This window comes from Aplidium turbinatum, chromosome 13 (assembly GCF_918807975.1).
Source record: "Aplidium turbinatum chromosome 13, kaAplTurb1.1, whole genome shotgun sequence".
Taxonomy (NCBI): domain Eukaryota; kingdom Metazoa; phylum Chordata; class Ascidiacea; order Aplousobranchia; family Polyclinidae; genus Aplidium; species Aplidium turbinatum.
This window is the reverse complement of record NC_137484.1, coordinates 10,429,242-10,443,797: the sequence shown is the minus strand read 5'-3', so window position 1 is coordinate 10,443,797 and position 14,556 is coordinate 10,429,242. Positions and strand designations below refer to the sequence as shown.

Here is a 14,556-nt window from a genome sequence, read left to right as displayed (position 1 = left end):
TGGTGAACTAGAGATATGAGAGAGTGAGATTAAAAGATCATAATAGCCTACAATGAGTTTATGAAACTATTTCAGTACAAAGCTTTAACGTTAGGAATATTGCTGTTTATTAACAAAGATGTTTTCGCTGTGATGGCGAGAAAAGAAATAAACTGAACTGAACCGAAAGATCAATTTAGTCGCACCCTTGTCTATTATTTCTTTTTGTATGACAGAAGTGTGACTTATGTTAATTCTAGCACAAGCTGTTTAGCATCACATGTAAAATCTAAGCAGCAAGCAGCATGTCAAACGATGATCAACGCTGTGTAGACGGTAAGTTACCCGTACCTTGCTGTACGACTGTCATAACTTTAGGCCTGCTTTTGTTTTATTTTTGTCATAGGTTGGTTGGCAAAATAATAAATCCGCTGTGGGCGATAAAGACTGGGTGAAAGAAAGACGTAGGCTAGGTAACTTCTCTTCCGTGTATACGGTAACTTAAGTTAACTTGAGTTGGGATGACGCTGTTTTCCTGACAGGTTAGCTCAGGGTTGGTTTTGGATCAAATTACAAAAGTTTCTATAGCATATGATATAATCACTAATTGAAACTAATTCTGTGGCCAATGAAAAGCTGTAGGATGTTTTTCTGTTCGGCGTAGTGTTTGCAATGACGCGTTTTTTCCAACAGAATCAGCTGTGTTTTCCTATGTCAAAACACAAAGCTTTGTTGCAATCAAATTCTATGCAGAACCAATAAGCTAAAATTCACCAAAAGCATAAATATTATCTCAGTACGAGCGTATAATGTGGAGTTGTCCTGCTTATTAAAGCAATTGCACTATAGCCTACTTACAACTGAAAGACCTTTCAAATTACAGTTTATACAAGAATATATCAACAAAGGCGGTGATGGTCGTAGGCGCAATGGTATGCGCTATATGAATAATTTACGATTTCAACCCTTTGCTTTCTGACTACTCGAGAATGCACTTGATTTATAACGGTTTTACAAACATACAATATGCACCTGCATTTTTGCAACTTTTGTTTTATAGCGAAATTATGTTTTTCTTAACCTGATTGCATGTCACTTACTGAATGACACTTTTCGTCATTTAACGAATAAAGCAAATAGGTTTAAAAACTAAACTCATGGCTTATCTTTTGCTTTATAAAGTGCCAACCATCAATGCACTAGTATCAGCTGACCTGTCAGTCTATGTTTGCATTGATTTAACATCTGCAGAACTTGAATCAATGCGAAAAAAACTGTTTTTTTTTTCTGGCTGAGTAAAGGCAAATATGGCATTGTAACGTTTTTTGACAAGTTCAGAAATTCAAAATGTAAGTCAAATATTTTGCAGATGATGCTGAAGATCTCGATGCAAAATACGATTTCTTGATCAAGTTTCTTCTTCTTGGTGATTCAGGGGTCGGCAAGACCTGCTTTTTACACAGATATACAGCTGGAGAGTTCAGACCGAAATTCATTGCAACTGTAGGAGTCGATTTTCAGTTAAAAAAATTGGTAACGATACCATTATACTGTATTGCTACTTTGTAGCCTATTTTAATCACAAGGCTTATGAAGAACCATGTACTGTAGGCTACATATTGTACTCTTAAACATACTGTACAACAACGATAAAGCAAGCAAGTTGTGCCACAAATATATCAGAATAAGAAATGCCAGCACGGACTTCAGAGTTTTAATTAGCATAAAGAAACAAATGAAGTAAATCAGTTTTCATGGATCCCCTAATCAGAGTTAAAAGTGATTTCATCATAGCAACAACAATACATGCCATGACATAGGAGAGGTTCAGGAAAGGGTCGACATGACCAAACATGGGCGTTAAGGCACGCATGAGGCCAACACAAAATGCTAAAATTTACATTTTCATGATTATGCTTTTAAAAAGTACATAGGCCTACATAATTATGCAGTTACTAATGTGATTTCTTTCCACCGTGGTACACTATCGAGAACGTAGATTGTCCGAGTGAGGAACACAACCTAATTTGTTTACAATGGACAAAAACTCTAAATGAAAGCGTACAGCAGTGCCGCTCTTTGAGGTGTGCAAACCGTGCGATCGCACAGGGCCCGCAAATTAGGGGGCCCAAAATTTCCTCAGAAAATGCAGTAATTTTGTCATTTCCAATGGAAAAATTCAACAAAGGAATTAGCAACAAGAAAACATAAAGACTCAACGGGTGCAACCTATTTTGTCCCCTGAACATTTCGTACCCTGAAAAGATCGAAAAAAAAACAACAGAGCCGAAGTCGCTGATCGGAATTTCTGCAAACATTTCAAATTTCTCTCGATCTTTTCAGGGGACGAAATAGGTCGAAGTTTGATTTTGTTACTCCGATTTCAGGGTACGAAATCGAGGTACGAATTTTTCAGGGGACGAAATAGGTTGCATCCAGACTCAACATAGAGACATAGCTTTATTTCTGAAAAATGCTGAAGAAAGCATGATCTTTCAACCCTTTTGCTATTCCACCGGACAGCACCATTTTACAGTAATATTCATACCCAAATTTTTGTTGAACATGCTCTCAGAATGCCCCAAATTCAAAGTAATTTTTCAAATTTTTCTGGGCCCCCCCCCCCCCCAGACCCTCCGCCGACCGTCAAACCACCCCCTCCCCTTTCAAAATACCTAGCTACGCTACTGAATTGGATCATTGTCATTGGGGCCCGCAAAGCATATTCCGCACAGGGCCCGAAATACCCTAAGACCGGCACTGCGTACAGCACTTGGAAATAACTTTATAGCACCACCATTTTAATGATTAAAGATTTGAAGAGCAATTTATTTACACAATCAAATAAAGAGGTGGTAAAAAATTGATAAAAAAATGACAAATATGAAATAATGAAGGGTAGCTTCAGCTGTGTGTGCAAGAAAAAGCACAATCGCCACCCGGTCAACTAATCAGCCGCTTTTTGCATTGACTCAACGTCTGCAGATGTTGAATCAATGTGACAATGACTGATTTGGCTTTTGCTGGGCGCTACCAAGACTGTGGGATGGCGTAACGGATAAGGCGTTGGCTTTCCAATTATGCAACCTGGTTCGACTCCCGGCTTAAGTTGGTTGTTGAAAACACCGCTTACCTCTAGCTAAATTGGGTGGGCACAATTGCTGATGGAAAGGCGGCCCAGAGAAAGGAACTGGCCACTCTACTCTCCTTAGTGCCGAAGGCTTAGGACGATGAGAACCTTATCTTCTCATACCTAACACTTGAAAATGGAACCACCTTTACCTTTACCTTAGACTTAGGAAGTTTAAAACAAATTTTATTTGGCCATGCAAAACAAAATTTCCTGCCAAGAAATTAATTCTGAACGAAAAAAGATCATCGTTTTACGGTTGTAAAAACAAAATGATGCGGAAACTCAGTTAAAATTTTAACTCCGTCTTTCACCTTGATATGCAGAAGCGTCGTCAATGACTGAACAGTTCAAGAAACTATCAGGTTATCTCGTGTGATGCCGGTTAAGTTATGGTTGCTGTACTTCTACCAAGTTCTAAATAACATTTTCTTCAGGTTTACGAGTTTCCAAACGAAGATGAAGAAGACAGGAAGAAAAAGATTCATTTACAATTATGGGATACCGCCGGGCAAGAAAGGTAAAGCCGATAAAAATTTCACACAAGGCTATGTTTAAAATCTATGTCATGGTCCTGGAAGAATTCCTTTTTGTGTATCGCCATACTTTTTTTTACGTATCCTTCATGGGATTATTGATGACACCAAGGGTAATTATTATATTTGAGATTTTATTTAAGATTATATTTGAGATTATATTTAAGTACAGTGTTCTCTCGAATTAGGTCCTGTCTTTCGGCATAAAAAGTAGAAATTCATCTACAAACTCAACGACGAAATACTCTATGATTACAGGAAAGACACGCTCTTCAAGCAAAGGGTTATTATAGGCTTTCAGCAATGGCTTGTAGGTTTTCTGCTGGTTAGAGCTTAGCATAAAGATGGAGACGCTGTTAAAAACAATATGCTAGACATTTACTTTATAATAATATAAGCCAAGAAAACAGTTTTATAATATACTTAGCGTTGGTCATTTTCAGTTGAGCATACGAATGAAAATAATCCATATTTAATATGCTACAAGCTTCAACTTTTCTTTCATGGAGAAATGTGTCTAATGTTAAGTTTGTTCATTGGTTGATTGTAATTGAAACAACTAAACTGAGAAGGGGTGTTGTTTCAGGTATCGAAGTTTAACTAAAGCCTTCTTCCGTGATGGCATGGGCTTCTTGCTTCTTTTTGATTTATCTTGCGAGAAAAGCTTCCAGTCAGTAAGAGGCTGGCTTAGTAAGTTTGCTTTGGTAGTAAACTTGGACAGCTAATTTTTTGTCACAGTGGGCTATCAGCCAACCAAAATGGATGAACATGTCTAATGGTTTATGAAAATAGAAAAAAAATAGCAAACGATGCAGATTACACACGGTCTAACTTAGTCTAAATCAATGAGTTTTACTTTCTATTTTTTTTCTAGTTTTCGATTTTGACATGCTGCTTACTTGTAAATGGCGTATTCATACGACTGCGGTGTTTAAAAAAAAACGCACTGAAGCGTACTCGTGTGATCAAACATTGTTGCTTTTAATTTTTCTAAAAGAAACTTGTATTCGTTTTATTATCTCAAGTCACTGAATGTGCCTTTTTGGGGTGCAAAAATTCGCAATATTAGACTAATCTGCACTCTAGATAGTGCTTTTGTTTTTTGCGGCAATTTAATCGGATTTAACTTACAATATATTTAATATAGGCCTACTGTATATTTCAGATTAATTTCTTGCTGACATAGATTTGTTGATTCTAAATTAATATTAAAATACGTAAGTTGATTTACTAAAGCTTTTGAGTTGAAAAACTGAAGCATTCCAAACGACCTGAACTTGTCAATTCATCTTTTTCTCATACAGTGCAGTATAACCATACGCAGTGAAAAATGTTTTCTGGTATAAAAACATAGACTGTAATACTCAAAACTTGACAAATGACCCAAATCTGCAAGACGTTAAATTTTTGGGAGCTGCATCTCAATTTTGAGATGTGTTGGGATGGCGCAACCGATAAGGCGTTGGCTTTCCAATTATGCAAACCTGGTTCGACTCCCGGCTTCAGCTGGTTGTTGAAAACACCGCTCACCTCTACCTAGGGTGCAATAAATTGGGTGGGCATAATTGCTGCAAGAAAGGCGGCCGAGAGAAAGGAACTGGCCACCCTACTCTCAGTGCCGAAGGCCCTAATACAATGAGAACCTTATCTTCTTATACCTGACACTTGAATCAAGTGTGGGACCACCTTTACCTTTTTATTCCTATTTTGGCTTGACAAGCAGTAGCCTACTTCGTTTACGTTAAAGGTCAACGAAGCTTACATCTTTAAAAATAACTACAACTCAAGATATGAATGGTCTCAAAACATGTTGACTCTTGAGTTTGAACATTTTTTCACTTTATCTCCTGTTGGCTACTGGACTGGGGTTACTAAAAACTAAAATACGAGTAAGGCACGCCTACGACCAACCTCCCGGAAGTTCCAATGGCGCTAGTTTTTATGATCCATCACACCGTGATAGTCTCACATCAGCTAAACCACATGTGCAGTTTATCTGATGCTTTCATGTTCAGTTGGTTTTTTCATAAGTAAAGTCAGGAAAGGCTAAGAATGTGGAACCTTTGAGGTTTGCGATGACAATACGTACAACGACCAAGCGTGTCGATTGAGACTTAACACACAATCCTGCTGAGTCATCACACAATCTTGCTGAGTCATCACAGGCCGTATCGTGCTCAACAAACTGAGTACCGTAGTCGATCAGTGCTCCCACTCACGATCATTTTTGTTCCTAACTGCCGGGGACTTCAAAAATAGTTAGGTAATTTTCATTACCTACATGAGGCTATTTTACAAGTGTAACTAAAATCGACCTGTTTTAGCCTGATTCTGTGAGTTTACTGTGGTAGTAGCAGTTTGTCACCAGCTTTTGGAACTCAGTTCCCCAGTTATCTGGAATGACGAGTGACGATTTACTAATGACGATGACGAATGGCAATTTATTACCTACACAATGTACATTGAATTTAGGCTCACATAAAATAAAGCATTTAAAGTGAAAGATTACCTGAGCAAAATAATTTAGAGTTTTATAATGTCCTGAAAAGTGTTCCATCAGTTGCCGTAACTTGAGATGTCAGTCTCCCTACAGCAGGGATGGCGAACCACTGACCCGCGGGTCACGAAGTGACCCATCACAGATTTTCAGTGACCCACTTGTCTTTTTTAAAATAATGAAATTTAAACAAATATTTCAGCAAAGAATAAATGTTTCACTAAATATTTGTAATAAGGCCCCACCCTATTTTAATCTAGCTTTGTTGAATTTCACTGCACAATACATCAGCAGGAAGCCCTTTGCGCCAAATCAATCAAATCTCTTCAAAAAGTTGTAAGTGTGGTAACAAAAATAGTCAACTATATTGCATCTCATGCTCTTAATAAATGCCAGTTGGCAAATTTATTGAACGCGTGTGACAGTAAATTTAATGGCTTACTCTACAACAGTGTAAGGTGGTTAAGTTGTGGTAATGTTTTACAGCGATTTGTTGAATTGTTGGACAAAGTACAACTTTTTTTAGCTGAAAAAAATCAAAAATATCCAAAGTTAAGCGAAAGTACGTGGTTGAATGATTTACATTTTTTCGCTGATTTCACAACGCTTTACAATAAGTTAAATACTAAATTGCAAGGCTGTGGAAATATTGTATTATCCATGTTTGGGCACATTAAAGCATTTGAGAAGAAACTCGCTATTTTTTCTGTAGACCTTGAACAAGGTCAGCTGAAATATTTTCCTCAGTTGTTGAAGCACTTTACCAGCACCAAGTTAACTTATGAAAAAAAGCAAACTGCACTCAACAAGTATGTTTTACTGACGAAAGAGGCCAAAAATGTAATGTCAGAAAGGTTTACCCAGTTCCGAAAGCTAGATACTACATTGCAGTTCATTCTTTTCCCGCATGCAATTCAATTTGAAAATCTTGAATTATCAAACTTCGAATGGCTTCGTCTTTACAACTTGGAAATGGAAATGATAGACTTTCAAGAAAGTGCAGTTTGGAAAACAAAATTTGTAGACTTAAATCATCTCCTACAAAAAAATTGAAATGAAAACGGATATGGATGGTTGTGACTTTCCTGCTGTTGCTGAAAATATAATTCTTACAGAGTGGAACTCCCTGCCAAATTCGTTTGAAACTATGAAAAGATTTGCAGTAGCTCTGTTAACGTTGTTTGGTTCTTCATATTCGTGCAAATCTTTATTTTCGCACATGAAGTTTATATAATCAAGCACACGGAATCGTCTCAGCTCAGATATGAGTGTTGCATGTGTGAAGCTAAAAACTACGGATTACCAACCAAGGAGAATGAGACTTGCAGAGAAGATGCAGCAGCAAGTTTCGCATTAACATGTAATTAAATGTATGACCCACTTTTGCTTTTTCAAGGATTAAGTTCTCTTTTGTGACCCATGCACTAAAAAAGGTTCGCCATCCCTGCCCTACAGCTTTATCACATTGAATGAAGCATGTTTTAGAGTAGGCTGCAGGCCTACACGCAATTTAAAACCATCTCAAATCACTATCTTCATGGAATCAATCGCAGATTGTCTTCAGTAGCGGATCCAGGGAGGGGCAATTGGTACGTGCTTTTCAAGCACTGAGAAGACATTCAATTTTCTTGGATTTTTGCAAAATTTCCTCACTTAGGTGCATTGCACATCACCGGTAGCATAGAGCAAGTGGAACCCTTGCTTTAAATTAATTACGATTTAAAGGGCAGGAATTCCGTTTATGTGCCCACCACAAACACTTAAAAAATGCAGTGAGTCAATTCCGAAGTTAAACATTGCTAAATTAACTACATTAAATTAACCTACTCCAGCGGTAGGTGACAAAGGTTAAGTGAAGGCCCTGTAAATCAGTTACTGAGTTTTGAGGAAAAAGAAAACTCATTATAGATTACTCGTACAAGGGTGTTTATCAGTTCCTTTCTCGCGGCCTTGGTGCAAAAGCTGAACTGTTTTGCATTGCGCTTGTATCAAGACTTGTATACGTATAAAGATAAAAATGCTCTAGTTTTAATTGTGGCTTAGGTCTGCTCTTACCGACAGGTGAGTTCAAGACTCTTTTTAAAGCGTTTTATTTTTGATTTAGGTGAAATAAAAGAACAAGCTTACTGTGAAAATCCAGACATCATCTTAATCGGTAACAAGACTGATTTAGGCTCGTGGGAAGTGACCACAGAACAAGCAAAGAGACTTGCTGATAGCGAACAGTAAGTCCTCGTTGCACAAAACGCATCACAAAAACCTTGCTTGCTGCGTGGCAAAATGATGAAGGTCTGACCCAGGGATAGGTCTGACCTACTCTTGAAAAATGTGTCGGTTCGAAATTGAGAGCAGTAGGTATCCTACTCAGCGGTGCCTTGGCATGAAAGTAAATTACATGCTTGAAAGTGGGCAAGAAGTTTGGCATTCTTGATTTTTCACTTCTAATATTCATTCACCAGGTACAAGCCTAAACACATCAATAGATAAAATCTTTTCTGATCCTTTCGTTAAATTTTAATCAACCTTTTCTAGAGTCATTTTTTGCTTTGACACCTAGTGTTTGTTGCATTGCTTGATATTCAACCAATATTTCATTGCTTTATAACTTATAAGCATGTTTTATAAGACGCTACAGATGTCAGTAAATTAATCTACCACTTTGTAATGGATAAAATCCATATGTGTGAGTTCCTTGATTGCGTTTCTAAGATGGTTGTGTGAACATACGCCATATTGCTGCCGATGCCAACTACTGTAACTGATTGAAAATGTAAGGTACGTGTTCTACTCCGGCCAAGACTTAAAGATTATGAAAAACAGATGGTTCTCTTTCACGTTCACTAAAATCGTCATGATCAAACTCTGTTATTATTCCGATTTTTGTGTAGATTGTTCAACCCATCTTCTATTGCAGTATCCCATACATAGAAACAAGTGCCGCGACGGGGGAAAACGTTGACAAGGCTGTCAACTTGCTGCTGGATCTTGTTGTTAAGAGAATGCAAGAATACGTGTCCAGCTTGGACGACGACACGCCAACCACACCTGCGCCTATAAAACAAGGAAAGTCCTCCACTCAATTACCCGAAGGAAGGCCATCGGATGGCGAAGAAACCTCTTCATGTGCTTGCTGAAAATAAATAGCTTTTCAATATATTTTTTTTTTCAATTGATTAAACTAGTGCAATACATTATGAATACAAGCACAAGTTGACGATGCTGCAATAACGCAAAATCTTTTGATTTGATATACCGTGGGGGTAAGTTATAGTTGCTCCACTGTTTTGTGACTGCTTTAACACAATTTGGGTAGAGAGGTTACTTTTTTTAGATCATAAACAGACATAGCTAAGCAACAACACTACATTTAGCATTATAAAAACAAAACACAATGGGCGAACGTTTTCGGCTAGTCAATTTAGCCAGTTTTTTTTCAAACATTTGAGCTGTTGTGCTGCGTAATATTTCAGTTATCATTTTGTGTGAGCAAGTTTCACAAATGTTTAGATTTGACCGTGTTTTTGCTGTGATACTGTATGATTTAGTATTTCTTTTAAAATATTTCTTTTATATGCTTGAAAAGGGCTGTATGACTAGCCGAAAACGTTCGCTTATTGTTTTTGTTTTTATAATAAGTGTAGGCTATAGTGCTGTTGCTTAGTTATGTCTGCTCACTTGCTTAACGTTCTAGTTGCTACTAAAACGGATGAAAAATTGTTTTGTGGAATAGCTAGATTTGTTTCGGATATTGGACAATTGCCAGCTTGGTTTTTGCAACAGCTTCTAGCTCTGTGGAACAAGTAGAATAGCGCGAGTGAACTTGTGTCAAGGGTTGACATATATGCTTTATTTACGCACCCTACATGGCTTGTTTGGTTTTTGCAGATGCTTTTACGTGGTCTTCTTTTGACGCACATTTTTGCTTTGTAGCCTATCAGCTCTTGTCCATAGACAAAGGTCTCACATCGTGGGCCAGGAGCTAACCTGCGCCTTGACAAGCTAAACATAGGGTAATCACTGGCATCTTTAACAGTTTTCTTTTAAAATATATCGTTTTTATGAAGGTAGCAGGCAGTAGCCTATTTCAGCTTTGTTTGTTTCCTGCCATAAGTTTTAAGTCACGCCTCGGCTTATAGGTCTGTGATCTGTAAACAACACCCTAGTTGATGCATCTTACATGTATTTAAACATCATCAGGAGATTGTGTTGATCTCACGGAATTTGAGGTTAATAAATGTTATCGCTTTGCTACTTGCTGCATATTTAAGTATTGACTGCTTTGCCGTCACCTGCAATGCTGGTAACGCGATATAGCCTAGGCTGCCGTGTGTTAAGTTTGTAAGCTGGAAATTGATAAACAGATTTTACCTGCAAAGTTTATTATCGAAAAAGAAATGTACCGTAACACAACACTGTAAACATATTCTTCTTGCCAAAACAGGCAAATAAAGTGACATTATTTGAGAAGTTGCTTAATAGTAACATAGTGCCATGTCTGACCAATGACCAGTGATCTGGCCTTTGACGAAGTGTCACAGTGTGATTACATTACAGTCTTGAGTTCTAGCAAAGATACCGCTTGTATGTATGTAGTATACGTTTGTTTGTGCTACCTACCTTTCAGGTATAAAATAATCTATAATTTTACAGCAAAAGTCACGTTTTGGATTTTCTTTTCTTTGGTTGCTTTTAGTGTAGCCATAAAGTAGGCTACTGAAACGTTATTTTTAAAATAAATGTGTTACTGCTAAGTCTGTGTGTGTCTGCTACTAAGTGTCTGTCACTGCTTCTGTGTTCTCAAATCAATGAAATCTTGTATTTATTTGTCTAAAGAGAAATATTTTTAATTCTGTGGCCATGATAATGTGCAAAAGTGCATAAATGTAATATGAAAGTCATAATTTTGTTTGTTTTGTTTTAATTTGCTTTGATCGTGTTGAATGATACCAGAAAAAATTTCCAATGTTTTGTGATGTTGAACCTTTTATTGCAACCACAGACACACGTTTTTAATGCATTTACAAACTTTTCATTGAAATTACAAATCAAATACACAACAATAGCATTTATTTTGTTTTAATAATGAATGTGAAATTTTAAAGTGACTGCGCTGACTGGGTGAGTTGGTCCTCAGTGGTTTTATCTTCATACTAAATGTTAACACGTGACTTCTATTATATTTATTGGTGTCTATTACATATCAAAATTATAATGTCAGTTTGCTACATAGCATCAAAAATAAACTTTGATTTGCTTGGTGCGTGGACTACAAGTTCTTGAGCTGGTTTAGGAGCTGTCAACCCCCGCAACTTTTGATTTGCAAACCTATGAAAACAGCAATGTCAAGCAATAGTGGCTTGTTTTTCGGAGTGCGAATAAGATGAACGCAATTCAAGTTTTCCATTCAGAGCCACCTATTTAGTTAGATATAGTTTATACGCAGCAAGATTTCAAAGAACATGCGGAAACTTCGTAGCCTATGGTCAACTCTATACCTCGTCCCGGTTAATTAGTTCAAAGCCAGGTTCAAGTTCAAAGCCAGTTCTACGAAACATACTCTCGCCGACCGAAATACTGTAAAGATCTCCATCCACAATTGACTGAGTATTAAGAAAGTTTCAAATTTCAATTCCAAAACAAACAGGTTACATTTTGTTCTGAGCATTAAACAAGACAGAACTTCAGTCTTTTTTATAGTAGCTTTGTTGCTTTAGCTAAAACGGATGTTTGCTGATTGTTTTGATGGGAAAGTTTAACCTTTGAAAAGATCAGTCACCTTAACTGATAAGGCAACTTTGTTTGCTTTTTTTTTGCAACCATGTCACTACCGTACTAGGAAGTAACTCATAGAACGTATTTCATGCAACATGGAAATTGTTTTCACATCTGTTTTGCAATTAACCTATAGCAGACTAAACTTTTAAGATTTATATTGGATAGAATGAGGAAAAAAGAAGAGCCTAAAGTCATGATGGTTTTTATACGAAACTGAAACTTGTTCAAATTAAATTATTCTGATTGAGCGTAGACTAAACACCAATAGCCTACACTAACAATCACATTCAGCTCTTGGAAAATGCTCAGTCACAAACCTTCTTTCTCCCTGTCTTGCTTAGGTTACCTTTAGCCTATGTTGTGTGTCGGTCTAAACTAAGACCAGGGTTTCAAACATGCAAGTATTGTGTGAAAGCTTTTGAAAGTTCATTGCTACATTTTTACTCTCCCGGTCCGTCGTTTTTTGCGTTTTTTTTTCGTTTTTCGTTTGCGTTTTTTGTGTTCGTAGGCCTACAGTGTTTTTCCATTTCTTTGTTGTTACTACCTTTTCTATTGCATTATAGTTGTGTTATTTTGTTTATTGACTTTTTATTGTGTATTGCGGCACTCGGGTTAATTCACAAGTGCCCCGACTTCAAGATCAAGCGGCGCTGATTTGACTCTCAGCGTGTGCGCTTGAGCAACGCATTCTAAGGACTCCTCTCCATTCATCGTCACCTAATGGATGGAATAATTCCCCGGCAACAACACCTCAACAATCGGAAACTTCACTTTGTCAATCTCGGTAACCCGCCCTGCGTTAAAAGCCTCTACAAGTATGCGAAACTACCAGGAATAACCACCTACCAAGGCTTTGTCAGTCCGAAAATAAAAATTCAAAACCAAGCAACTATTTGGCCCTCAGAGCAATTTGAGTTTGAGACCTTAGGTCTAGGGCTAGGCTCTATACCAGAAGATTTCAACTTGACAAAATATGTTATACTGTATTAGGAAATTTAGATTAAGATTCACCTAGGCTTCATCAAAACCAATATATCAATTCTTACGAATAAGCAGTAGACGTAGCCTAACTTTCAATTAGCTTTCACCATTATTCTAGTAATAAATTTATAGTCATATTACATAAATTTATTGTTCACTCCCATATTGTGACCAGCTAAGCTCCCGACTTTGTAAACGAAAAAATGGCGAAATCAAGAAACGAAACATGGTGTGCGCTTGAGCAACGCATTTCATGGACATTGGACAGCTTTCCATTTGACGTCACCTAGTGGATAACAACTAACGGTACTTCACCAAGTGAAAAATTCACTTTGTTAATTTCGGTGACCAGCCTGCATCAGCACAATCTAACGCTTTTACTTACCTACAGCCAACAATAAGAATATGAAACTGTCAAAAGTATGCTTCTAAAGAGGCTTTCTCAGTGCAAAGATAAACAATCATTCTATCAATTTAATTGTGGTAAAATGTGGATCACGAACTGATTGAGTTTGTAAAGTTGTCCTGCCGGTGTATGCAAATAATGAATGCATAGTTTCTAGGGCGTTCGTCAAGTCTAGAATGTTTCATGAAGCAAGTGAACAGCAAAGGCTGCAGCACAGCGAAACTGCCAAGCTTGTATCTCTTTCGCTAGCACCTTAACAGCTTGGTGACGTCTGTCGTGATTCATCTCACATCATATGAACGTTCATCCAAACCCCGGATCTGACAAACCGTTATGAATTTGAAAATCATGTCACAGCAAAATAGTATATTTGCGGGGTTTAACTAGTGCGAGAGGTAAAGAGTACTTTTAGTTTTGCACTTTTCAAAACTTGTCATAAAGTGTATTTTTCCGTAGTTGCCATTTCGACACTTTGTGTAGGCTTAACAGTTGTTTGCAATGTTTGACTAATAAAATATGTTTTTTTTTACGTACTTTTCTAATTTTGAAGATAAACTCTGAGTGGTTCTCAACCTTTTAGCACCCTCAAAGCGGTTGCGGACGACCTAAAAAAAAACTTATCTCAACTTTTAAGTTAGCGGTTTTATTGCGTCTCCCAATGGAAACAAATGTTTCATAAGTTTTGAAGAGAAACACTTAAAAGAATTTGTTGGAATTCGCAACGCACTAATGACGATTTATGACATTGACGGATATATTTTTATGACCTATGTTGGCACACATGATGAATGTCTTGCTTCAAAGCTTTACTATGATATTTTTTTTCGAAAATTAATAGAATTTTTGCTACCTGTTACCTTGCATCAATATAGGGAATTTAACTACCAAACTTAAATTTAATAAAACTTGCAAGTTTAAAAAACATATTACTAAGCATTTAAAGACAAAAAAACTTATTAAACTTGAAATACATCTCTTTTGTGCAACTAAAACGTCGGGTGAGTTTTAAACAGGCAAGCTTTGGCAAAAATATGTTTTAAGTTTTTTCTAAAAATCTAAAAAATACTTGGCAATACTTTGCCTTCCACTTGTCAGATAACGTAGCTTACTTGGTCATCCCGTAATTGTATGAATCCCGACGATTGAACAAATTAGTCTTCTCCTCATTTCCAAAACAACCGAAGTGTACCAATTGTTGAAGCAATGCGGGGAAGACTGAACTTATCACAACATAACAAAAACAAACTGCAAC

The 14,556-nt window shown here is 37.1% G+C and overlaps 1 protein-coding gene across 1 annotated transcript; it reads left to right on the top strand.

Moving 5' to 3' along the window:
• Positions 1-213: 213 nt before the first annotated feature.
• Positions 214-11,402, top strand: LOC145782165 (ras-related protein Rab-27B-like). Its single transcript, XM_082593929.1, has 6 exons — positions 214-315; positions 1,349-1,512; positions 3,547-3,629; positions 4,232-4,335; positions 8,247-8,367; positions 9,057-11,402. The coding sequence occupies exons 1-6, from the start codon at positions 285-287 to the stop codon at positions 9,274-9,276; spliced, it is 723 nt and encodes a 240-aa protein (XP_082450055.1). The 5' UTR covers positions 214-284; the 3' UTR covers positions 9,277-11,402.
• The last annotated feature ends 3,154 nt before the right edge of the window (positions 11,403-14,556 follow it).

Coding starts and splice junctions, on each gene's coding strand:
- LOC145782165 (XM_082593929.1), top strand. CDS start 285: ATGTCAAACGATGATCAACGCTGTGTAGACG. Junction 4,336..8,246: donor GTCAGTAAGAGGCTGGCTTA/GTAAGTTTGCTT, acceptor TTTTTGATTTAG/GTGAAATAAAAGAACAAGCT. Junction 8,368..9,056: donor AGACTTGCTGATAGCGAACA/GTAAGTCCTCGT, acceptor CTTCTATTGCAG/TATCCCATACATAGAAACAA.